The sequence below is a fragment of the Ammospiza caudacuta genome, chromosome 3 (genome assembly GCF_027887145.1).
Source record: "Ammospiza caudacuta isolate bAmmCau1 chromosome 3, bAmmCau1.pri, whole genome shotgun sequence".
In the NCBI taxonomy this organism is placed as follows: domain Eukaryota; kingdom Metazoa; phylum Chordata; class Aves; order Passeriformes; family Passerellidae; genus Ammospiza; species Ammospiza caudacuta.
Window position 1 is genome coordinate 56,603,385 of NC_080595.1, and position 26,242 is coordinate 56,629,626.

Here is a 26,242-nt window from a genome sequence, read left to right on the forward strand (position 1 = left end):
CGGATTGGCCGGGGCTGCCGGCGGCGCGATGGCGTCACGCGGCGTGCGGGGGCCGCCGCAGGGAGCGGCGGCGCAGGCGGAAGGTGCGAGCTGCGGCCCGGGCGGGGGGCGCTGGGATGGCGGGCTGGGGCTGAGGGTAACGGGTGCGCTGTTCCTCCCCGTTGGAAAGAGGCACAGAGCCACCCTCGCCTGGCTCCTTGCCCGTTTACGTGTTGCATTGCTTAAAGTTGGGTTTGCGGTGGTGTTTTTGTCTTTTTTTTTTAACACGCCCCAGCTGCGCAGTCACTGGCGGGTGGGTGGGGACCGCAGCCCGGTGCGGAACGGGGCTCGGAGCTGCCTGGGCCGGCTGTGAAACGGTGCGGAATGGCTCCTTTTGCGCTATATTTGCATGTGCCTGAGCGTGAACAGCCCAGTGAGAGCCGGCAGTGCGCGCTCGCAGCCCCCAGAGCAGCCGGCTGAGGCGGGGCGGCGATCCTGCCCCCTCTCCGCTCTGCTGAGACCGCGCCGGGGCTCCCCCGCATCGGCAGGACACGGAGCTGCTAGAGCAAGCCTAGAGAAGGGCCACGAAGTCGCTAGGAGGGCTGGGGCACGTCCCTGTGAAAGCAGAGCGAGGAAGTTGGGGCAGCTCAACCTAGGGAAGAGGAGATTGCATGGAGACCCCACGGCAACCTTGCAGTGTCTGAGGGGTCCTCCAGGGAGGTCAGAGACTGATGAAGTCCTGCACTTAATCAGGAACTGTGGTGTAGGACAGGGAGTAATGGGTGCAAACGAAAAGGGGAGACATTTAGATTAGATATTATGAAAGAAATCCTTGGCTGTGCAGGTGGTGAGACACTGGAACAGATTTCTCGGGAAGGTTGTGGATGCCCCAACCTTGGAAGTGTTCAAGGCCAGGCTGGATAAGGCCGTGAGCAGCATGGTCTGGTGAGAGGTTCCCCTGCCTATGGCAGGGGTGTTGGGATTAGGTGATCTTTAAGGTCCATTCCAGACCCTTAACATTTGATAATTTGGTGCTTGCTCCCGGACTTGAACAGGACCTCCTGGCAGCAGAGCAGCGGCGCTCGCTTTGTCCTCCTGTGTTTGTAGTGCATGTTTGAAATCTTAGCAATTGTGGCACCTGCTGTCACTGAACCACATGTTTATTTCAGACTGTGGTTAGAGAGAAGAGTAAATGTGATTGTGGTGGTGCTCACAGGGGTCCCAGGACGAGGGAAGAGACGAGAATCTTGACTCCATGTTTCAGAAGGCTGATTTATTATTTTATGATATCTATTAAAAGAATATGATACATTGAAACTATACTAAAAGAATAGAAGAAAGGATTTCATCAGAAGGCTAGCAAGCAATAGAAAGTAATGGAATGATAATAAAATCTTGTGACTGCTCACAGCCTTGACTGGTGGCTGTCATTGGTCATCAAGTAAAAACAATTTCACATGCTGGGTAAACAATTCTCCAAATCACATTCCAAAGCAGCAAAACATGGAGAAGCTGAAGCTTTTTAGGAGAAAAGATCCTGACACAAGGTTTTTCATAAAATATGTCTGTGACATGTGAGTACTGTGATTCTGGGAGTGAAGGTGGTAAAGGAGCTGTCATGAGACAAGGAATTTGGAGGCAGGAGAGGTGTCTCTAGAGGACTGATGGTCAAAGTCTTAAAAGTGTTTCATAGTGTGTTGTGCTCTGTTGAAGTGAAAGGATAAACAGTGTTGAAATGACAAGTCAAAAAGCAGTCTGCAGTGATTTTGACAATGCTGGGGTAATGCTGTTGTTTTTCAAAAATCTCCCAAACACAAGCAAGACAGAAGGGAAAAATCAAAACTTTTGGGGAAATAAGAGAAGAGGGAAGACATGTTAAAGGAAGGACACCAAAAGAGTTCCCTTGTCCAGATGTTGGACACTGAGGATAAAAGTGATATAAACACTTTTCTTGGTCTGCAGAGATTACCTTAAATTCAAGGAGGTAATTGAATTTAATTAGGCTTCCATATTTCAGCATCAGGTTTACACATGTGACATTTTATCATTTTGAGTTGTGATTGTGTCAAATTGAGCTTATTTGACAAGAATTTGATTCAAATTTGAGAGATGCTGGTGTGTTTTTCCATCCTTATAAACACATTAACTCAATATTTCAGTTAGTATAATTGCACCAATGCAGACACTAAAATTTCACTTAGAAGATAGGAGTTTCATGTTACTTCTGCACTGTATGCAAAAAGTGTTAGTTTTAATGTAGTAGCTCTTTAATTCTTGTTAGTCAAAATAAAACTTGCCAACACAATAAATGATGAACTTTTAAAAGGGGTTGGTTACTAAGTTGTATTAAAGCTCGTGTCATACTGAGTAATGTCTTGATGGAGATAGGACCATATCTGGTATTTAGGGAAGAGTGACTAAGAAGTAGGAAAGGAAACTTAGAAGCAGAGAAGTTAATTGGAGATACTAAGTCACTAAAATGAACAGTAACATAATTGATAAAAAAACTGCTTTAAACTTCTCTTATAATTGAAAGTCAGCCCATTATTCAGCCCATAATTTGAGAAATTTATTGAGTTCTTTAGCCAGAGTGCTTTATATGGAGTGAAAGGACACAAACATGGTTTATTATGACCTTTCCCATCATGACCTTTGCTGTAAAAAGTCAGGGAAAAAATGCTACAGGATTTCTGCTGTAATTCTCAAATCAATCATTACTTTTTTTTTCTTTCCCCCTCAATATGCAGAATGTCAGTGGCTGCTTATTGTGTATTTTGCTACAGAAAAATAGGAACTTCTGGTCCAACCACAAAAAAACGCCTACCCTGGTATGACATCAGTAAGTAGAGTTCATTATGTATTGATCTGAAGTGTTAATAAAAAGGAATGACATGACACCATGGTTAATTAAACAATGCTGAAGTTTTAAGCCCTTGAATGCTTAGTGATTAAAAGCTTCTGTTTGTTCCTGCTCTCTGCTTCTGACCTTGCTTTGCATGGTGATATGTAATATGACACCAGCAGATTATCTGGGAACAGATATGAATGCTAGATGAGGGTCTTTCCCTAACTAAATGTGATCTCCTTAAACTATCTTCAATTCCACTTGTATCTGATTTTTTTGTAGTCTCTAGAGCCATGAAATAGTTACAGTCATAAACAGTGAATAAAACTTGTTTCTATTATTTCTTTTTCCTTTTTTACTTCAAGATCTGCTTAGTCTCCGTTTTCTTTGGTGTCTTCAGCATATAATGACAATTCTTACAGTTCTGAAATTTATTTCTGAGCATTAAAGATAGGATATTTCAATTTCTGCTCTACAGGAAGCATTGCATTTTTTTTCTTTTTCAAACTTCTCTGCCAGTTATTTCTTTAACATGTAGCTGATGCCTTCTGTCTGCATGCAAAATTCTTATGGCCTCACAAAGATGGAAGCTGATAGCAGTGGTTGTGGGGCAAGTCTCCCAATTCATGCTGAGGAAAAGAAATTATTCATGATAGGTGAGATGTGTTACAGTGGGTTTGCTGCTGCTGGTAATAACTGTTTCTCTGGATAGAGATCCTTATATCCAGATAATCAGATGGACTTTGTAGATACAAAGTAGCTGAAATCTGGAAGGAATAATTTTATTTAAAAGGCAAATTGTTGCAAACAGCATGTGTTATCTGTTTGCTTTATAGATTAGATTCAATTGAATTATTTTTTTAAATGTATTTGCTTATGGAGACTCTGCAGGACTTCTCAAAAACATACATAGTCCTGTATGTGATAATATACACTGAAGAAATAGCTGCAACATGTAGGAAAACGTTAACTCCTTAAAATGATTTTGAGTTCCAAATCACTGCTAGTGTTACAGGCAGAGAAGGTTCACTGTTGTTTCTGATAGCTGAGCAGTGCATGCAATTGAGAGGTAGCAATATTCAAAGTAAATGGCACTGTCAGGATACATGTTTTATCATCTTGCTTAGGAGAGCAGGAAATCTGAATCAAGTAATGTTTCTCCAGTTGTAAAGTTTGGTTAATAATTTCTTGAAAGCTAGAGAGAAATAGAATTTTTTTCTAAAGCTTGTTCTTAATGATTTGTATTCTTACTGTCTGATAATCAAATGGTAACTGTGCTTATATTGAGGTGATGCACACAACTTTGTTTGACGTTTGGTTTTGATTTTTTCAAGGAAAAGTTGCAAAGGTAACTGGATCATTTATACTGGGGTAAGTTGTAACCAATGAACATAGATGTAACTTAAAGATATGGTTAAATTTTAATATGTATATCTTTCAAAAAATGTGATAGTATTAGGGGACATTAGACATGGTAGAATATAGTCTTGAAGCACAATTTCTGATAGTTATAACTAATTTCAAGTATTTTATAGCCTTTTCTCCACTTTGCTAAATCAAGATAATCTACAGACTATTATGTATTTTATAAAATCTCTATCATTTATGCCAGTGTGATTGCTCATTTTTTTCATTATGTTGTTTTAGTTGATATTCATATGCAGTTTTTTTTTTCTTTAAAGAGGCTTTGTATTCATTACCTATCAAGTCCTGTCCTTAAATAAGTTACTCAAAATCGATACTCAAGCTCTACATCAAGAAAAACTGAAATCCTATATATACGTACGTACAGCTTCTCTAAGCCCAAGTGAATATCAAGGTAAGATGCATAATTGTTTGAGTTCTAAAAACAGAATTCTAAGAGAGTAGAATGTTTCTGGAGGTCACCCATATATAACAAGTAAAGTTATATTTCCTGAAATCTGTTACCAAGAAATGTCACCAAATTTATTTTAAGCTGCTGACTGGTTTGGGTTTTTTTTTAAGATGGTTCTTTCTATACATAGTTCTCTATATATCAAATAATTCTCTTTATACAATGTCTATATGTATATGTGTGTATATTTCTTTTTCCACATATTTACAAAATGTGAGGTGAGGGAACTGCCTTTTATACTTCCAGTAATATAACAATACTCTTGTAGGAATTACATACAGAGCCAGAAAAGAAATCCATAAAGCAGTGAGGAGAATTCTAGAAAAAGAAGCTAAAATCTTCCGGACATCTTTTAGTGGTAGGTATTGAAAGTAGGACTTTATCTATGGTTATTATTTTTTAACAGTAAGAACTACGGCAATTAGGAAGTAAAACATTTTTTCTTACAAAGTTAACATGTTCTTTGGTCCTTGAAATTGTGATAATATAGCTTACAATTTCTATATTTATATGGATTATCAGTCAGTTGTCTATTTTCTGTGTATTAGAATAATTTATTTTCTTAAAGTAAGTGAAAGTGATGGCTATGAGGATATTTGAGGGTTGTTTTTTAGCTTGTTCCAGAAGTGATTTATAATTTAACATACCAAGTTAATATTTGATATCATTTTTGTGTAAAAAAGGTATTTGTGGGATGAAATACTCTCAAAATCTCATTCTAGAAAAGTATGTATGCTTTCATCAAAATTGACAGTATTAACGGAAAGCAGCACAGTTTTTTGGATCAGTGTTACTGCTTTTTCAAGTAATTTGAAACAAGAATTTCCATTCCTATCAGAAACTCTGCTCCTGAGGCATAATGTCTATTCTCATTTCACTCTCTGTTAAATGATTATAGCAATGTGCATCTCCACTGTCATCTTATGAAATTAATTCTTCAAGGTCAGAGCCTCAAGAGTTGCTAATAATTTGCAGCTCCTGCTGGTAACTCTGGTTGGTAAGTGCCAGCCAGGGGTTGTGTCTGTCATGTAGATACATGAAATACCAACTTGGTGCCACTAAAATGAGACTATCTCAACATTTTAGGATCAGCATTTTACTGATGTCATTCTGTCCTTGTTCATTGTATTAATTTAATGTGTACTGATTTAGAGTGTACTAATTTACACTCTAAATTACTGGGAACAAGTAATACTCAAATATTTAAAAACTACATATTTCCATACTCCACTAATGGAAATGTGTCTGCTTAAAATGCTCATTAATAATAACTTGGATTTCATTTGTTTCCTGGTCAAAGAACAGTTTAGTACCTTTGATGGAGAAGATCATGAGTGTGCCTTATGGCTTCTCTTAAAGAGAACTCAGTCAGAAGACAAAGCAACCCGACTGCAGGCTGTACAAGACCTGGCAAGCAACAGTCACTGGCATGGTAATGTATGCTGATGTAGCCTAATTTGTCCCAAAAGTTCCACAGAGTCTCAGTTAGCTGTTCCAAGTCTGCTGACAACATAAACAAAAGCTAGTAGCTGCAGGAAGCATAAATATGCTCTGAAATTTGTCTAAAATGTGGGGGAATTATTTACATATCAAGTAGCTGTTCTTTCCTAATACCCTGATACACTGAGTGTCTGCAGTGCAGGCATCTCTGTTTCCCCACCACAGGATTGTAACCATTGCTGTGGCATGGAGAGCAGTTCATGCTCTTTAGTTCCTTGGGTTTTCTGTTGGGATTGCTAATGCAGTCACAAGTTTTGGCAGTGGTGTTTTTATAAGCCTCTGTAAGAATGAGTTTAAGGTCATTGATTATGTTAATAAAAATTGGTTAGGAGCTGATAGGTAGTAATGACAAACCAGAGGTAGAGGGCTGGTACATGCAAGCATTATCTGTAAGACATTTTTTGCCCTAGTTATTATTTAATAGTAATAAGTTCTCCCTCTTGCTCTAGCAGCAAGTATCCTTGAAACCCCAGGTAAAGGGGAGGTGTGTGTATGTGTACTTGTGTTTCCTCCTTTCCCCTCCACCACCAGGCTACATAAACTAGGTGACATTCCATTCTGGACTCTTGTTTTGGTGATTTAGTCAGTTGTGGATCTTTCACTTTTCCAGTGCAATTCCACACCATGGGATTTATCTTGTTTCAGATTGCCTTTTTTAAATTCTAAATCATTTCCATAGGGAATTTACATCAGCAAACTGTGTTTGAAAATGTTTCAAAGCTAGGATATACCAAAACTGAGTTTTGTTCTTTGTAGATGAATACTCTTAGCAGGTGTTTTCAGAGCACAAGATGTCCAGTATCAGAAATTTAGTGCCTTTTGTTATCTCCCTTTCTCTGTAGTGCTCATTGTTGAAGTATTTGGACATTTCACAAACACTAATTATTCTTGCCAACTGCCTCATGAGGGAAACAGGCTTTTTTTAACCTGATGCTTCAAAACCAAGTCAAAGAAAGTTTAGGACTGAAAGTATGTGCTGATTTTTCACAACTAGGACAAAGTGTTAGGCTCCAGTGAGTTCAGTTTGCAGGTATAAATTACCTCCACCAAAGGAAAAGTGTTGCCAATCTATGACTGTGAAAAGTATCTTTTAAACAGCTTGTCAATTTTGTTCTAGAATTGTATAATAGTAACAGGAATAGAAGGAAATTTTTGTAGAAAAAAGCATTGATCCACTTCAATGTTTTATTTTCTTTTCCTTCAGTTTGCCACTGAATTATCAAACTGTCCTATAATGAACAGTTAGTGCCCAAGCGTATTTCAGCTCAGTGTAGTGCTGGTCTAACATCTGCAGTTTTTGGAATTTGTGGTTAGAAAATCAAAAGGTTTTTGTAAGTAGACTGCAGAGAGATGGTTTTTCTTTTCAAATATATTTGCAAAGTAGATCACAAACTACATTTAAAAGAAAATTAAGTATTTAAGGTTACTTTTAACTTTAACATTGTTGTGCAACAGATTATCAGTATGTCACAGTTGCTCAAACCTGTGATCAAAGGACTGCTATAGGTTTGGCTCGATCCAAAGATGTCGATCTTCGCTTTTTCCTGCCTCCACCACCATTGCCAAAAATAAAGACTGTAAGTAAAAGAAAAGTGGGTATTAGATGATTCTTACTTGCTTACTTCTTTTTTACTACTTTTGTTGTTAACTTTGTTGAAAGTGAAGTTCTTCTAAAGTAACTGACTAGTAGTAAAACACCAAAATACAAAACTAATACATGATGCACCCTTGGGGTATATCTGCATTAGGGAGTGCCATGATGGAAAGAAATAAGGTTGGAAGTATTGATCAATTATTATTCTTGGACTGTTATCCACATGACATATTTACAAGCAGTGAAGTCTGAGCCACTTACCAGTCTGACAGACACACTGCTTGTCTCTATCCAGTAGGCAGTGTGAAGAAATCATCCTGGATTGCCTTGTTGACACTGACAGAATCCTACACAGGAGCAGAGTGTGCTCCTGGCGGCCTTTGCCTCCTCAGTAGTACTTGGTGCTCTACTGTAGGCCCACCTCTTCACTGCCAGCTTTTGGGTGCTGGCAGATCCTTATTGGATACATTCGGCCTTGCTTTATTTTTAAGTTAAAAATTAGCTTAACACATTTGAAATGTATGTATATGTTATATATAGGATGGTCTGAGGAGTCATGTCATCAGCTTCTTCAATAAACAGAGCTGGCATATGAAGTATAATATACAAGGTGTTTTGGAATGCTAATAGAATGAAGAGGGGCAGAAGGCCCTGTCAGAAAATACCTGTGTATCTTAACCGACAGAACTCTGAATATCAGCTTTGATTCGGTGTGATAGCCTCAGTTTTTGCTTTCTTGCCTTTGTAAGATCATGCGATAGTGGATTTCTACCTGCTAGTCCTTAAATACTAGGTTACACCAGTATATGGTTGTGGATACATTTTTACAGCAATGTGATTGCTAGGTGATTGAAGCTAAGAGTTGCCAATCTGCTGCTCAGGAAGTTGAAGCAAATCATTGTGGCAGCTCTACGCAAATAAGTCTCCATCTCTGACTTTATCAAAGAGTTAGAGTAACGGCAAGTTCAATGATGGTGAGCAAATGAAATTACTTTGTGGCATCTATCAATATATGGATTGTTATACTGATACTTACATTAATTTTTCAGACCAAACTTTAAAAGAAATGTCTTCATTTTTTACTAATAATTTATACACTAATTTTAATGTTGCAGTACCAAAAGTACAGCATCACCAGTTGGTGGATGAGGAAGGTGATTGTCCCACTCTACTGTGCACTGGTGTGGCCTCCCCTTGAGCACTGTGTGCAGTTTTGGGCACTGCAGTATAAAACAGATATTAGACTATTAGAGAGTGTCCAGAGGAGGACAGCAAAGATGGTGGATGGCCTGGAGGAGGCCACATGAGGAGTGGTTGAGGTCACTTGCCTGTTCAGCCTGGAGGAGACTGAGGGGAGACCACTACAGTCACAACTTCCTTGTGAGGGGAAGCTGAGAGGCAGACACTGATCTCTTCACTCTGGTGACCAGTAACAGGAGCTGAGGGAATGGCCTGAAGCTCTGTCAGAGGAGCTTTAGGTTGGATATCAGGAAAAGTTTTTCACCCAGAGGGTGGTTGAGCACTGGAACAGGCTGCTCAGGGAAGTGATCATGGCCCCAAGCCTGACAGAACTCAAGCAGTTTTGGACAATGCTCTCAGGCACATGGTGTGATCTTGGGGTGGTCTTGTGCAGGAACAGGAGCTGGACTTCTATGATCCTTGTGGGTCACTTGCAACTCTGAGTATTTTATGATTCTATGAAAATTTCTATTAGTTAAGGATGAACTTGTAAGATTCCTCTGCCAAGAGGAATTGGTTTTTGTTCTGGTCTTTGGCACCATCAGGATAACATCACCAAAATATGAAACGTAAAGCTTGCTTTTTGTCATTTATTTGGTGATTTTGTAATTATCACTTTCTAAAGTCTTTACAGATAAAACTATTAAATGAAGTTGCAGAGCACTTAAGTCCAAGGTTCAGGTTTTATGTCCTCATTGGTATGGCTGATTCCATTATTTCAGATATTCCTCTCTTCTGCATTTTGCTTCATGGTTTGAACAAAATAACCTAAAAGCTGTTCATGCTTACTTCTCACAGGATGATCCCATAGAAGATGAACTTCGTTTGTTGTTGGTGTCTTTACCTCAGACTGGTCTTGATCCATGTGTCCAGTACTTCACATCCCTTGCGTTACGGGAAAGTAGCCAGACTCTTGCTGCACAAATGGTGAGTTCCCATCTGCAGAACAGAACTGTTTGGGTTCTGTGTGCCTGCAGAGCTCAAAGGTATAAATATTTTTCTGTATTTTTTATCATTGTAAAAGGAAGAGAAGTACAGGCACTTTGTGAGTGTAGAACATGAGCAAAATCTCTTCTAAATACAGTCTGTCTGCTTGAAAGCTTGTTTATATTTCCCAGCTGTGCTAGTTGAAAGGTGTAGTTAAGGATTATATCTTACAAGCCTTCCCATTAAGCAGACATTTCAACACTGTCCAAAACATTCCTTCCCCTTACAGTGCTCATAAAATTATTTTTCACATTTCATCTTACTGTTGTTTGAATGTTCTTTTACTGATGAGATTATTAAACCTCTCTTAAGTCTCTAGTAAAATGGTAGGTTATTAGCACACCTTAAATAGTAAACTCTGTTACATCACTTGGAAGTGCCTCTTTGAAATAGGTCCCCCAAACCAGAACTGCAGTAGTCTATGGTCTGTTTGGACCTGGATCTAGGAATTCTCCAACTGTGTCTGTACAGCAACTTCCTAACTGGCTTTGGGAATGTGATTTAAAGTGCCATTATTGTTTAAAAATGTTATTTATGTCACTTTCATCCACTCTCTCCTGTGAATTTTACTTTTTGTTGTGTAACTTCCTTAATCAGTGATTTTTATTTTTTAAAAGATGCAATAACAAAAATGAATGTCATTTTAATAACAATGTTTGTCAGTCTTCGTTTAGAGTTTCCAGAGTGCCGTAACTCCTTATTTTCTATGACAGAGTTATGTGTGCTATTTTTACACTATCACTCCTTTACTGTTTTCACAGCCAGAGCTCGTGCTACAAAGGGAGCTTTGGTAAGACATCACACTTGGAAGCATTTTGATTTTTATTGAGGTTATGTTGGTCTTTCTGCTGCGTGATGGAGAGACTGGTCTTCTGAGGCTGTGCCACATACTGAAGACCTTTCTTCCTCCTCTTCTAAGTTTTGCAAGTCTAGAGTTACACTGATTCTTGCTTTTTTATGCTTAAGCAAATGATCTTAAAAGATGACATTCATTAACAAAATGAAAATAATACATTTTTCCCCTTTATTGTATGTTTTGAAGTTAATAGACTAAGGAGACCACACTGAAAATGTAGTTAATATTTCCAGTTTAAAAAAGTAAATACTTTTATGATGTACTGTTGTGTAATCTGTACATTTTGAGAAGTGCATGCATGCTGTGCACTCTTTAAATCAATTTCTATAGATCATTACACACTTAACATTCTAGATTAGAAATCCTTTTTTTTAATGTAGCCATTTGAAATGTGTTACTATTTTTATGGTTTTTCATTTCAGGGAGGCTTATGGTGTTTTGGAGGAAATGGACTTCCATATTGTGAGACATTGAGTATAGTCCCTTCAGAGACAGTGGAACTCTTTTGCTTGCAGGCTTTAGTACAGCATTCTAAGGTAATTTGTCTTCAAATTGTAACTGAAAAGCTGCATTTGCAGACATTCCTCTCTAATGCACTCTCATGTATTGGGAAGGAGTTGCATTTCCTTGTCTCCTACCCCTTTCTCCTTCTGTAAGAATGTTTAAACAACTGAGATGGGTGTGAAATGAGCACTTTCCTGTAACATGGTAGGGTTTTTTTTCACTTGAGGAAGTGTCTGTAAGTTTTGTTGTTGTTTCTCATTCACCCTTACAAATTCCCCTGTACTATAAAAATATGTGTCTTTGAAAAGGTAAAAGGGCATCTCTGAGGATGTAATGCCTGGTTTTCACAAAGCAAAATAGTGTCATGAATTCACTCTAATTAGAAACCAGAACAGAATCCAGACCTTACCCATACACAAAGGTATTCTTTGGGCAGAATATTGCACAGCAAACAGCTAATAATACAGTGGTCTTCCCAGGACCAGTCTGCTTTTGCAGGCACAGATGAGGAGTATGGAAGACATTTTGTAACAGTGTTGCTTCTTGTTTTGTATTGCTACATTTTTCTGTGTACACTTAATTGTTCAGAAGCCTAGAATACTGAAAAACAGTGTTGAGAACACCAAATGGTTACTGATAGTTGGGATGGATAAAGTGCAGCTTCCTGGTATTCTTTTCACATCTTCTACATACATAGAAATTCTGACCTAGTCTAGAATTTGTTGTATTTGAGATTTTCAGTTTATACAAGGTGTGTGTACTCATTCCAAATGCCTGATGAAAGCCACAGGCTTGAGGATATCAGCAGTTCCAAAGCTACCCTGCATATTCATCTGGACTAAATTGTTTGTCTTAGGATCAGTAATGATGGCAGTATTATTTGGAATGTAAAAAAGTCTTTTTCATTTTGAAGAGAAGGAATTATAATGATTGCATTTTGGGTGATGGACAAGTGGCTCTGGTTGAGATAGTGCTTTAGCAAATACAGACGATTGACCTGTTCAGACTCTCGAACTTGAGTTGAAATTTGATCATGCCAAGTGGAGACCATTTCATCTCCCTCAGACATGAAGAAGGGTAGAGAGTTCATACTCTGAGATTTTCAAGTTGTCAATTCATAGGAATTATGCATGTTGCATATTAAAACCTTTATTTCCTCTTCAAATATGGCATAATAAATTCTAGATTAATCTAATTTATATGCAACAAGGGGTTTGTTATACCTACTTCTTAAAACTCTCTAATTTATGAATTAACAGCGTCTAAAAAACCTTTTGCAGAATGTCTGTTTATTGTCACTGCATTTACTTTGTAATGCCAGATTTCCTCTCACTGTGATAAAATTGAAGCTAAAGGAGGCCTTCAGCTACTGCAGAGGATATACCAGCTACGAAAAGATTCTGCAAAGATCCAGAGGAACATAATCCGCATTATTGGGAACATGGCTTTGGATGAACATCTGCACTCATCCATAGTACGTGCAGGTAAAAGGAAAGCTGTCTCAGTGGTAGATTTCTACTCCAAAAGTTTCAGATAAATAAATAAAAGAAATAAATAGAAAATGGCAATATGCAATTCTGTAAGTCCAAGCTGATGTTTGATGTTAATTACAGTGTGCATTTTTACACAAAAGAGAAGTAGCAAAGGCATGGGAAAAGATGGTGAGGGTGATTAAAAATTTGCAATGGCTGTGATATGAAGAACAAATAACTAGACTAAGACACTTAGCATTGAAAAAGCAACTGGAATAGAATATAAGAGATTTATAAAATTCTCTTCACTGGCATAGAAAAGGCAAAGAGGGAATGGTCATCTGCTGTTTGTTGTAATGCAAGACCAAAGATACTTGTACATTAAGAGAAAACAAATAAATAGTATTTTCCATATATTGCATGACCAAAATAAAACTTGTCACAAAACATGGTAGTTGAAGACTCACAGAGCTTCAAAGAGTGATGAGACAAATTCATGAAATGAAAAATCCATAAAGTTCTACAAATGGAAACAAAGTTGACTGCTGAAAATCTGAAGGTATAGACTAGAATCAGAATTGTATAATTGTCCTTTTGTATTCTTATTCTTATATTGGCCTGCAGCTTCCGTACTGCTCACTTCTGAAGAAAGGCAGCTGGACATAAAGGCCTTTGTCCTGGGCTCTGGCACAATTCTTAAATCCTAATGATTGCTGAAACCATACATGTAGAAGAAGAGATTGAAGCAGGAGTGTCAGCATCTCCCTGGGACAGAGCTCTCAGTACAAAAGGAATTTTAGGCAGTGAATCAAACTCCAGAGATGAGCAGTTGGATACTACTAGTCCAGAGTTGATAAAGCTTCTCTTTTATTGCTGCATGATGCATAAGAAGAAAGAACCTCTAAGGCTCTTTTGCTTGCAAAAGCTGCTGGCACAGGAAGAAGAAAAACAGTAATGCACTGTGTAGTAGCTGTGATGGGATATCTGGGAGTAGAGCACTTACTTTTGATTCTGAACAGCTATTTTTGACTCTTCATCTTGACTGAGAAATGCAAAACCAGAGACCAAGCTAGTTTTAGTCAGACTATCTTCCATTGTGTTTGGAGAACTGAAAGTAGACTTCAGATAGTATTCTTCTTAAGTACAACTTTCACAGTGGTCAGCATGTATTCTGCTTAGAAACATAATTTAAATACATTATTGTTAAAAAAGAATACAGTCCTCAAAGGTCCTAGTAGTTTTGTTAGTTTAAGGCAAAACTCGAATGTCAATTTGTTCTTTTCCTCAGTCTACAGTAAATGGTTTTGAATTAGCAGCTTACTGACTATACTAGTAACAAGATAATGTAATGGTTTTGAAACAGTGCTCATAAAGTAAATTCCCAGGTTTTATTTATGGACTTGACTGTAATCTAACTGATTTATAGGCTGTTTTTGCTAGCAACAACAAGATTTATCAGGATTTTAAAGAAACGTGTGCATATGCATTTAAAAATATTCCTTTACATTTCTCAGTAGTCTGTGATAATTCCCTTCCATGTTTGAGAAAATTTTACACCTTAGGTGGAGTATCATAAAGTGTTTGTAAGCCATACTATCTTTGACTTAAAATTTTATTGAGGATTGTATCCAATTTAATTGTCTTATGTTTCTAATGTATAAATAGTATACAAATTTTAGAATAGTGAAGATATTTTAATCACATAGTTTTTCTTATGCTGGATTTTAGAATTAAAAATTATTGTACTTTCACAACAAGCATCAAATTTTTTTACCTGCCATTGCTTCTGTGGGTTGTTTTCTATACATTTCTTATGCTTTAAACTTCATTGTCTCCATCTTCCTGGCATTTTAGCTGCAAAAAGAGATCTGAGATCTGTTCTTGCTACAGCTATACTGACCTGCTGATACACTTTCTTTTTCTTCTGAGAAAGGGGTTCTTCTTCAGATCATAAAATGAACAGTAGTAAAATACATCTGAATTTTAAATTTAGGAGATTCCACTTAGCTAGCCTTGACTTTCCTGAGGTAAAGAGTAGATTGAAATAATTTATTTTGACATTGCCATTCTTAAGTTTTAACATCTGTTTTCAGTTGTATGGTTTGATGGTTGATGTTTCTGAATTCTGTTGTTCAGATGATGTTTCTGTTAGTTGACCTGCCCCTTCCTTTTCTCAATGTAGGTTGGGTTTCTATTCTTGCTGAAGTAATGAAATCCCCATACATCATTCAGTCTTCTCATGCATCCAGAGCTTTGGCTAATCTAGACAGGGACATGGTGAAAGAAAAATATGCAGATGGTGTTTATGTCTTACATCCACAATATCGTAGCAGGTAAAGTAGAAGGAGTCATTGTACATGCTGGACTTGGAGTTACTTGTTCTGCTGTTCTGTTACAAAACTTTGGAAGAGTTGACATCAGAGTGCTGCTGTACTGATGTTACCTTGCCTCTCCTGTTCTTTGGTGGGTTGAAAGGACTGAATTTAGATTCTCAAGTGGAAGAAGAGTAAAGGGGGTTGGAGCAGTCCCTAGGTGTGGACAGAGTATTACTGTCATGCATGGAAAATCTGAACACAAGACATGAAATCAATTGCTGCTTTGTGTGGGTTGCAACTGTTTAACCTTTGCACTTTTTCTTGGGATACAGTGCCTTGTAATTCTTCTACTGGCAACAGCACATGTTGGCCTAAGTTGCAGTAAATTTTCATCCTCAGTAACAGTGATTGTGAGTCTGGGACTAAAGCAGTCTGGGTGTCAGTAGTAACTGTTCCCTGGGTCATTGGTGTTACTCTGGTTACAGTGAAGATCTAATGTGATGATAAGGCTGGAGCTACCAAGCCACATGAACAGTGGCTGGCAGGAAAGATGTTTTTCATTATAAAGAATTATGATTTATGATATGGATACTTTCCATGCCTCATTTTATATCTTTCTTCTGTGTGGTTCCCTAATTTTTGTTTTTATCTGAGTATGCTCTTTGAAATATCATGAAATGTTGTCCATAAGGTAAGAAGTCACATGTCATGTTAAAAAAAGCATTTTGGCGTCCCTTAGGTTAAAAGTTTCAATTTGCTAAAAGGACAGGTACCACATATCTCTTACAATTTCCTTTTGCTTGATCAGCCAGCCTGTCAGAGCAGACATCCTCTTCGTTCATGGGCTTTTGGGAGCAGCATTTAAAACCTGGCGGCAGCAGGACATGGACCGGCATTTGGATAGAAGGGCCTCAGAAGGGGAGGAGGAATACACTCAGTGCTGGCCAAAGGTAAAAAGGCAGTAACATTTTCACATGTGGCTGCTGCTTGCTCATTCAGGAGAGCTGTCCTGAGCATCTAGAAGGACACCGTCTGGCTGATGTCTTCTTTTCATTCAATTACTTGTAGTTTGTTATACAAGTGGCAGTTTCCAAGTTCCTGATTATAAGTTTTTGTTAATGACTTGTTTGTTGTTCTTGTAAGGAAAAATCCCTGCTAAGTTTTATGTTCTCAACATCATTCACATGCTACTGAAAGAGGTGGCAATGGCTGCTTTCCTTATGCTCTCTCTTCTTTTTATTTCTTTTTTTTAATGGAACATTATTGCTGAGGAAGATTTATAGAATAACATTTTAAATTAAGTTCCCTTTCTTACCTAGGTGTCTGAGTACCTTACTTTGTGCAGATTGCTATTTGAGTATTGTTGGTGAATAAGTAATTACTGCTCCAAGTAAACACACTGGTATAGCCACTAAAAGTGTCTCTGTGAAACTTGAACCGATCAGTCCTGTTGGCAATCTTAGTAACTCGTTTCACCCAGGAGAGGGAGCCAGGAATGCACGAGTTAGAGATGAATCTCCATTCTTTGCCTGCTTTGTGCCTCAGAAACAATCTAGAATTCACCAGCATGTGATAAAAGAGTTACAATCCAGGTGTAACATATATTTGGGGATTAACTGAAGAGCAAAAGTCTTTCTTGATATTGTCCCCCCATCTTTTCTCCGTTGCTTTCAAGAATTTAAGTACATCAATTATAAGCTCCTTTGGTTTTACTTTTCTTTAATTTAGACATGGCTTGCTTCAGACTGTCCTTCCCTTAGGATCATATCTGTGGAGTATGACACCCATTTGAGTGACTGGAAAGCAAAATGTCCTGTTGAGGCTCAAAGGTAAGAAATGCAGCATCTGCAGTTTGGAGGCAGGGCCAGGACATAGACCTGCAAAGCTGATCCTTGGGATCACCTACTCTTAAAGAGTCAATTTAACTTTTCCTGTTGCTTTGAAAAATCATATTACAAAAAATATTAAGTATAGTCATGGTATGCTGAAGATTTTAGCCCCATGGATAGCTACATGTGGCAATTTCGTGAATTCTTAGTCTGTTTTGCTTCATATTAAGGGCAACACTAAATGATGGTATTAGTTAATGAAAACACAACTTTGTCTTAAGAGGTGTCTTTTTTAAAGTGACACAATAATGCTTCATGAGCACAGCAAAAAAATCACTGTACTGTGGCTTTATACTACTGATAAAATGAAGCATATATTTTCACAGATTCATTTAGGTTGGAAAAGACCCTTCAGGTGATCAAGTACAATCATTAACCCAGTAGTGCCAAGGCCACCACAAAACAATGTTCCTAAGTGCCACATCCACATGCCTTTTAAAAGCTTCAAGGAATGGGGAGTCAAGCACTTCCTGGGAAGCCTGTTTCAGAGCATCACAACCCTTTTGATGAAGAAATTTTTCTTTGTATACAACCTAAACCTTCCCTGTTATCTCTTGTCCCTGTCACTGTTCCTGGGAGAAGAGGCCAACCCCCTACCCAGCTACACCCTCCTTTCAGGTGGCTGTAGAGAGTGGTAAGGTCCTCCCTGGGCCTCCTTTTCTCCAGGCTAATCCCTCCCTCAGCCTCTCCTCATAGGAACTGTGCTCCAGACCTTTCACTGGCTCCATTGCCCTTCTCTGGACCTGATGTAGGGCCTCAATGTCTTTGTTGTAGTGAGAGACCCAAAACTGAACACAGGACTTGAGGTGCTGCCTCACCAACCCTTCCCTAGACCTGCTGGCCACACTATTTCTGGTACAAACATACTGTTATTCAAAAAATGTTACTTTGATGATAAAATACAATAACTGTATCTGATTCAGAGTGTAATTGTCCTTGCTAGAGGAATGCTGGTTTTACTGACCTTGAGCAGGGTAAGTCAGAGGAAGATGCTACCTCCAAACATGTAGAAAAATAAGAACACTTTGAGCCTGTAAAGATTTTTTTTGTCTTGATTAGAATTTGATTATTAGATTCAGTGATCTTTAAATCAGAATCCTTCAAACATTTATGCAGATATTTCAGCATGTAGCCAGTACTGTAAATTCAACTTGTGTACTGCAGCAGGGGCAGGTGCATGGCTGCTTACAGGTTAAGAATCTGAAAATTAATAGTGGTTTTTGTGCAGGGAAAAGAAAGAAAATTCAACATGTATAATAGACTGGGAACTTGTTACTTGTTCATTCCCTCCTCTCTCTGGCTATATGAAAGATCAATGCAATTATTGCATTAAGGAAAATGTGTAAGCAGGGAGAAAATGAGGAACACAAGACTATTAATGTGCTATTTGAAATTAGGCAGAAAAATTACAGTAAGGAGCATGTAGGTGGTTACCTGTGCAGGTCCAAGAAGACTGGAATTGGCTGTAAATTGCACCAGGGGAGGTTTAGATTGGGTATTAGGAAGAAATTCTTCACTAAAAGCATCCTCATGCCCTGGAAGAGGTTGCCCAGGGAAGTGATTGAGTCCCAGTCCTTGAAGATAATATAAAGACAGGCAGATAAGGCTCTTAGGGACATGGGTTTGTGGTGGACTTGGCTGTCCACCTTGGGCTAGCAGTTGGACTCCATGATCTTGCAGGTCTTTTAAATGTAAATGATTGTATGATTCTAAGAAAACTCTCCTTGTGTCTGTCTGGAGCAAGTATGTTAAAAGAAATAAACATATATTTCCTTTTTCTTTCCCAAAGATAACATCTTTTTCATTTCAAAATGGAAAATTACATTACTAGCTATTTATGATCACCCAGCCATAATATTTGATAATTTTATGTGGTTAATAATAAATGAGAGATATTGAAGATATTTGTAACTAGCAGGAACAATGAGGTTGCAGTAGAAAAACAACCTTAGGTTTGATCTTAAATGTACAGTCTCATTCACTGTTTCAGAAGTGAATTTTTGTCTCTCTGCCAGCCTAGAGCGTACTGTTCATCTGAAAAGACACATTTGATTATTCTTTTCATATGTGTTATAAAGCAATTTCTAGTGAGAATACTGAGACCAATAGAGATGAAGTGAATTATTTTGCACAGTGGTTGCCCCCATATCCTGATGTTTTCATTACCCAAGGACCTTCTGTGTTTGATTCTTGTTACACTGCAAGGAGCAAAGTAAAGTGCAAGTGTTGCACTTTCAGGCTTGGATTGGGCATTGGCATTAGTTTTGTTTTGGTTCTACCACAGATTCATTTTCAAACTTTAATGTGTAGCTTATCCTTTCCAGAGCTCAGTCTTCTTGTTTATAAAATGGAGATTATTGTGCTTTCATACTATTCCAGTAGAAAGCATTTGGAGATTGTCTGGCAAGTGTAACTGACATTGGTTGTGATTTTTTAAATGTATTGGTTGATGATGCACTTAGTTTTTAAATTTCTGTGCATTGCTCCATATTTTGAGCATTGTATAGCAAAGTGTGTATGAGATTTGTTCATGGTGCAGGCTGTAAAGTTCATTATGTGTTGATGTTGCTTTCACAGAATAACAACTGTTTTGCTACAATGTGTATAATGAAACTATTTAAAACTCTATAAAACAACTTGTCAAGAAAACAGAAATGTTTGCTGAGCAAAATTAAAGTAAGATTTCCTAGCAAGAGCAAGAAACTGAATTTAGCTCAATTCCCATTGTCCTTGTGAAGCGATCCTTAGAAAAGTTCTTGGCGTTTTTCAATGTAGAAACAATAATGAAATAATTAATATTTGTTTACCTAATTCACTTTCATAAATGTGCAGCACTAAAATTCATTGTGTTTTAGCATTGCCTTTTAACCTGTCACGCTCCATGATGCCTGTGTTTGTTTTCTCTGTGCAGGGAGTCTATTGCTTTCAGGAGCAGTGAGCTGCTTGACAAGCTCAAAGCTGCTGGGATTGGAGACAGACCTCTGGTGTGGGTATCCCATAGCATGGGTGGTAAGCGTGTTGCCTGTTTGGTATAAAGCATTTATTTGCATTAAAGGTTTCAGAATAAGCCATTAACCAAATTCAGGTAGAAATGCAATTATTCAGAATAGTGTATTTAAAAAATTGGCGAAGACCTAAAAATGAAAAACAGATTTCTATTTTCTTAATGCATTATATTTAACAGCATATACATTTTGAAAGGATTGTTATTGCTGTTTGTTCTTACTGTGTTGATTTAAAAACTCAATGAGTTGAAATTCATGTAAATGGAAATCCAGAGGCAAAATTTTCTCCATGATCAGGCACATAGTAAATGTCATTAGCAACACATAACAGAAATCAAATTTGGATTTGCATCATTCATTGACATTTTATTTTGATGCGTCCTCAAGCGTGATTTGGGTTTTTTTCAAGTTAATCTTATATATTTGACAATCTAAGGACCAATCAACCAAGGCAAGAATATGGTTAGTTGTCTCATGGTTAATATAGCATGGTCGTTATTTCCCAGTGATTTAAATCCCTGCATTAATTCAGCTTCTGTTGCCAGGTCTTCTAGTCAAAAGGATGCTGGTGGATGCTTCCAAGAATCCAGAAATGGATAAAATTGTAAACAACACCAGAGGAATCGTATTTTATAGCGTACCTCACCATGGTTCCCAGCTGGCTGAATATTCCATAAATGCCAGATATCTCCTCTTCCCATCTGTGGAGGTTAAGGAGCTCAGCAAGGGTATGTTCACTTTGCTACCATCTAGCAACAGGAACTCTGCTAAGCTGTTCTTGGTGCTTTGGGTTTTTTCATTGTGCTGTCAGAGAAAGCTGGGGAAAACCAACAAACCTCCTTTTTATATTTTGGGTTGTGTGTTGAATTATTGTAAGCAATTCTGAGTAGTTGTTTCATTTGATTGCAGAGGTGAGGGGAAAAGGGGGAGTCAGAAGAAATTGTCGCATATGCTAGTTGGAAAAAGGGATTACAAACGAAATGCTACACCTTTTACTGTCATAGTAATAAAAACATCTCTCACCCTTGCCAGAAGAATGCTGTAGTCTTATAACTCTGTAAAAATTATGTTGCTCTTTCTCAGATTCTCCTGCCCTTAAAGAGCTGAATGATGACTTCTTGTCTTTTGCCAAAGACAAGAAATTTTCAGTGCTGAGTTTTGCAGAAACCCTACCCACACACATAGGCAGCATGTTAAAACTGCATGTTGTACCTGTAGAGTCAGCAGGTAAGTGAGAAATAGCCATTTAATTTATTTAATTTGATATCTGTTGATGTAAACATCAGTAATGAGAAAAGGTTCTAAATGTTATGGTAAAAATGTAGAAAAATAAGGCTAGTACAGTGTGGGGGGTTTTGTTTAAACTTTTGACTACTGAGATCAAAAGCAGCTACATTTAAATCTTAAAATAACAGTTGTTTGTTTTGATTTTGTGAAATCAGAATAACATCTGTTAAAAAAGCAGGGTAGATCCTGGTCTGATGTTGGAGTCCTTTCATTTGGAATTATGATTAGTTGTAGTTTATCTTTGTATGGGTAGGCTGCATAGTGTTTCAGATGCTTCTGTAAACTCCAGCTGTTTTCTCCTTTAAAAAAACTAAGAAAGAAAACTAGTCAACTGCTAATGGAAGGAAAAAGTCACAAAGCTGGTTTTCAGAGTTAAGAATCCTTTACCTTCCACATCTCATGAACTCCAGCAATAGAGTTTGCCTCCTGAAGAGTTCCCTCCATCTTTTTGCCTTTTTTAGGAGAAGGGGAAACCAGACATGTTTTTCCCTTGCTTTTATTTATGTGTGTTCAACTTGGAAAACTGTTTTAAGTCTTATATTTTCAATCTTTCTTTTGCACTGCCCGAGGTATCTGTAAAGCCAGAAGCCACTGCTTTGTTAGGTTTTAGATCAGGCTTTCCACCAGCTAAATCACAAGCTTGAGTGCAGGGTTAGGTACTTTGGAAAAGTTGGGCTGTACATCCCTGTTTATCTGAGTCACTATTTAGCAGTTTTTTGGAGCAGATCCTGTTGAGCAGCAATGCTTTGCACAAATGTTGCTGATGCAGTTTTGTTGCCATGGACTGAAAAACTGAACCTTTTTTTGTTATTATTTAACAAAAGAAGGTTAAAAAGAGGGCTGAATAACAGAACCCAAGTGAGTACTGTGCACTTGTAATTTTGTAGCATGTTGTCTCTTCTAGGGTTGACACCTAGTGCAGCACCTGAGTGCTCTTGGACACCCTTTAGAGGGCACATGGCAGGTCTGTAGCAGGCCACTCTGTTCAAAACACAGGCTGATGGGTAAACAGCTCCCTGTTTTCTTGCAGGTCTGCTTGGGCACATGAAAGCAGAGCTTCATCCTGCTCTAGTGTAGTTTTACATGGTTTGAGGTACAGAAGTCAAAGCAAAATGGAGGATTGTCTATTCTCTCATTCTGATGAGTGAATAGACAATAAACTAGAATGTGGCAGTCACAGCATCCTAACTGGAAAGTTAGTAGTGATGGCTGTCAAGAAAGAATAAATTTTGTACTGTAGTGTGCCCAAAATCAGCTGAAAATGGAATATTTGTATTCTACAATTAAGCAATGTAAATATTTCATTTATCTGGAAATGTGCATAGTGATTGGCAGCATATTTCAGGTTCATTGTAGTCCAGATTTTAATGTCCATGTCAGTTTGTGTAAGGGATATGGGCAATTAGTGGTGATCAGGTTCAGGTTACCATGCATTAAACTACATCCCTGATCATATCAATGCTTAAACCTCAGTTAGGACTGTGCTATCAGTAAAATGAAGTTTTGTTTCAGCAAAGTTGTCTGTATGGAGAAATGTACATTTGTGTATTTCAAAAAAAGAGAGTAGAACTCTGACCTAATGGTGTCTCATGTGCCAGTGTGGGTTTTGTGGCAGCACAGAGCTCTATCAGGCCATAACTGTGTGTACTGATGCTTTTAGCACATGAAAAAATAATGATGGACAAAGAGTTTTACTGAAGATAGGAGAAGTTGCTTTTGCGAGAGAAATTGCTAATGCAAGATGTTCTTTTCACTCTAGGTTGTCTTATGAACTTGATTTTCTTTTTTTTTTTTCCCCTTTTCCAGACATAGGAATTGGAGACCTTATTCCAGTGGATGTTAATCATCTAAATATTTGCAAGCCAAAGAAGAAGGATGCTTTCCTGTATCAACGTACACTTAAGTTCATTCAGGATGTTTTAGCCCCAGAACTGTGAGACAGAGGTTTTGCCATCCTTTCCTGCTTGTGTCCTGTGTTTGGTGTAACACAGAAACTTCTAACATTTGTTAGGGGATCTGCAGAATTACAAGGGTGCTGTGTCAATAGTATCTGCTGCTGAATAATTTCTTGTATATCTTCAACTTTAGGCACCTGTCCAATTTCTTTTTCAAAATACATTCAAAACAAATACAAACTTGGCAAAAAGAAAGTGTGTGCCCAGGGTATCTTCATTTAGCAAAAAAACCCCCCCAAAAAAAACCAACTATCCAAGCTTGCTTTGAAAGCAGGTAAATATACACCTGGGATAAAGTCTTATAGACAGGACTAGAAACAATTAAATGAGGTGGTTATTTGTTGTGTTAAAGGGCAGAAGCAGCATGTGGCTGCTGCAAAGTTTTGGTTTACTGTCCATGTTAGGGTAGCCTGACTGGAGCCTGAAAAATTAGTATTCAAGTGAATTAAGGTAGCACTTTGGCCTAGTGACCCAATTTTAGGAGGTTTTGTCATTTGCCTTTTCTTTTAATACATCAGCCAGATTGGTCAGCAGACACAGCATCTGTTTTTCTGCATGAGAAAGAGACAGGTTGGTAGCTTGCCTTGCTTAGAAAATTGTGGTTGTTTTAATGAAAATAAAAGAAAAGAAATGTTCATCTTCTTGTACATTTCCCTCCTAACCTTAGCAACTTGTGAGACTGCTTTCCTTAGGACAGTGTGTATCTGGTCAGACAGGGCAGTTCTGTGCTTGTTCACATTGAGGATGTGTTTGATGAGCTCAGCTCTTCTTCTTTGCTCTTGGGAGACTCCAAGAAGTTGGTGCATTCAAATCCCTGGCTCGTGTCACTCATACAGAAACTTTTCTGTAGCTGATTTAAAGAAGAGCATTGAAAATGCTCAGGTGGAGCACAATAGATGTAGGCCCTGACAAGAAAGCTGATGCTTACAGTTTGGAGCTGAGGTGGAAAAAGGTAAAGCAGGAAGAAAATCAGGTGATTGTAAGGCCTCACTGGAAATTACCACAAATGTTTTGGTTTGCTGGGGCCCAAGTATGTCTGCTGGTGTAGATACAGAGAAAACCAGCAGGGTCTTATTTGAGTTTGTTTGTTTATGTTTAGGGTACCCTAAGAGTACTGATGAGAAATCAGTATATTTTAGATGAAAATATGGCAGTGCACAGTCACTTTTTTGAAGTCTTAAATAATTTGCACTGTGGCTAAAAGCAGCCTCATGTTATTGTGGTCTCTTTAGTCCCTTTCTTTACACCTGCATCCCTCTCTGAAAACAAACATGGGCTGTGTAGAGCTGTACTGCCTTTGCTGACCATTTGTTAAATGAGGTCTGTATTGATGACAGGCTTGAAGTGTCTCCTCATGCCACTCCTGTGAGATGGATCCAGTATAAGTGTCCTTCAAATGATGGCTCTGAAAGCTGCCAAGGAGGTGGGGTGCACCTTGCAGTTCTGCATGGGCTTGGTGCTGTGGGCACTGCAGTCCTGCCAGGTCCTGAGAGCAGCCCAGGAGGACACTGCAGCTCAAAATACTCTTGAATTTGTAGACTTGAATACAGCTTTACGCTGGAAATTGAGGGAACTGCAAAGTAAAATTCACAAGAGCAGTACAGAGACTGTACAGCACTACACTGGCAAAAAGAGCATTTCCCCCCCTAACTGAGAGGTAGGTAAGAACACTGCATGGCAGTATTTTGTATAGAAAATGTAACAGATATGTCATTATTCCTGAAGAGGTCTATATTTTTTACACTGGTTTAGACTTCAGAGTGTAAATATATTAGTACACTTTGTATGCACAGAGTAGAGTATGTGGAATTCATGGTGAATAGACAAGACTTCTAATAACTGAATGCTTGTTTCATGTGACAAATCTATTAGTTTTAGTAGACTCCTTTGGCTTACACAGATTCAGATCAGTGACTTTAAACATTAATCTTAGAAAATGCATCTATGTTTTGTAACTGGAATTCTTAAGGCAATGTTCTTTTTGTAACTGTATTTATATATGTGTAACTTCTAAAACTAATATTTGGTGGGGGGTTGTTGGGTTTGGGGGTTTGGGTTTTATTTTTTTGGAATATACTAATGAAATGTGATTTAAAAATGTCTTGGATATGTCACAAAGTGTATTAAAGGTTAATGATCTGCCAGCTGAATACTCTGGACCATGTTCTTTTTTGTTAAAAATCTGCATATCTTTTAGTGTTTGTCTTGTGCTGGGAGAATGTGACATTACCCTTTGCTTGGGTAGGAGGCACAGTGCTGGGGGGTGGCTGGTCTGGCACATTTTGCCAAACTGAGCAGTTTGTCAGTTGTGCTTTTGGATTTTGCAGCAGTGTCTTCTGAAGTGTGTACAGACATCAGTTTGAGAGCCAGCAGCTCTGTGGCTGAGCATTCATGTCTGCTTCCCATCAGGAATTGGATGCTTTTATGCTTCCTGGTGTCACATTAATTGAGAGTAGTGTCTTTGTGTAAATTCTCAGGTCTCAAAGTACTCTTAATGCCATCCAGTGGCTCAGCTGCAGGTGTGGCAGGCAGGTTGTGTGTGAGTTGTCTGAGGAGATGATGTTTCATCTGCATTGTGGCATCCAAGAGGAAATGGTGAGATGGGAAGGGAAGGCTAAAAGGGGTTGGTCAGTCCCCTTGCTCTTGCTGTCCAGCAGTCTGGTATGACTGTTGGTGTTTCTAGCAGTAACAGCAACCAAGTATTCAATTGCTGTGGTTACAGTGCTGTGAACTGGCTTCTGCTGAGATTTGGGCTTCCTGGTGCACAAATGATGATGAGAAATTTTCCATCTGGTGAAAATCCCAATTCTGGATGAAAACGGAAAAGTAAAAATGTTGTTTTGTCAGAGTGAAAATTCTGACCAATGTTTTGGTTCTCTTTCTTTTGTTTGTTTCAGTGATAACCTCCCTAAAAAAGCTGAATCAGGCAGTTGCTTTGC

The 26,242-nt window shown here is 38.3% G+C and overlaps 1 protein-coding gene across 1 annotated transcript; it reads left to right on the top strand.

Moving 5' to 3' along the window:
• Nucleotides 1-36: 36 nt before the first annotated feature.
• SERAC1 (serine active site containing 1) lies at nucleotides 37-25,440 on the top strand. The gene is made up of 17 exons (XM_058800698.1): nucleotides 37-83; nucleotides 2,727-2,818; nucleotides 4,159-4,195; nucleotides 4,507-4,643; nucleotides 4,969-5,058; nucleotides 6,001-6,132; nucleotides 7,656-7,777; nucleotides 9,832-9,960; nucleotides 11,299-11,412; nucleotides 12,702-12,864; nucleotides 15,035-15,185; nucleotides 15,976-16,117; nucleotides 16,896-16,996; nucleotides 19,968-20,065; nucleotides 20,607-20,789; nucleotides 21,145-21,288; nucleotides 23,155-25,440. The coding sequence occupies exons 2-17, from the start codon at nucleotides 2,728-2,730 to the stop codon at nucleotides 23,283-23,285; spliced, it is 1,965 nt and encodes a 654-aa protein (XP_058656681.1). The 5' UTR covers nucleotides 37-83; nucleotide 2,727; the 3' UTR covers nucleotides 23,286-25,440.
• Nucleotides 25,441-26,242: the final 802 nt, after the last annotated feature.

What these genes read in the sequence shown, in the direction of transcription:
- SERAC1 (XM_058800698.1), top strand. Translation starts at nt 2,728, where the DNA reads ATGTCAGTGGCTGCTTATTGTGTATTTTGCTACAGAAAAATAGGAACT. An exon ending in CCTACCCTGGTATGACATCA is followed by an intron (nt 2,819 to 4,158) that starts GTAAGTAGAGTT and finishes GATTTTTTCAAG; the next exon opens with GAAAAGTTGCAAAGGTAACT. An exon ending in GGTTAAGGAGCTCAGCAAGG is followed by an intron (nt 20,790 to 21,144) that starts GTATGTTCACTT and finishes GCTCTTTCTCAG; the next exon opens with ATTCTCCTGCCCTTAAAGAG.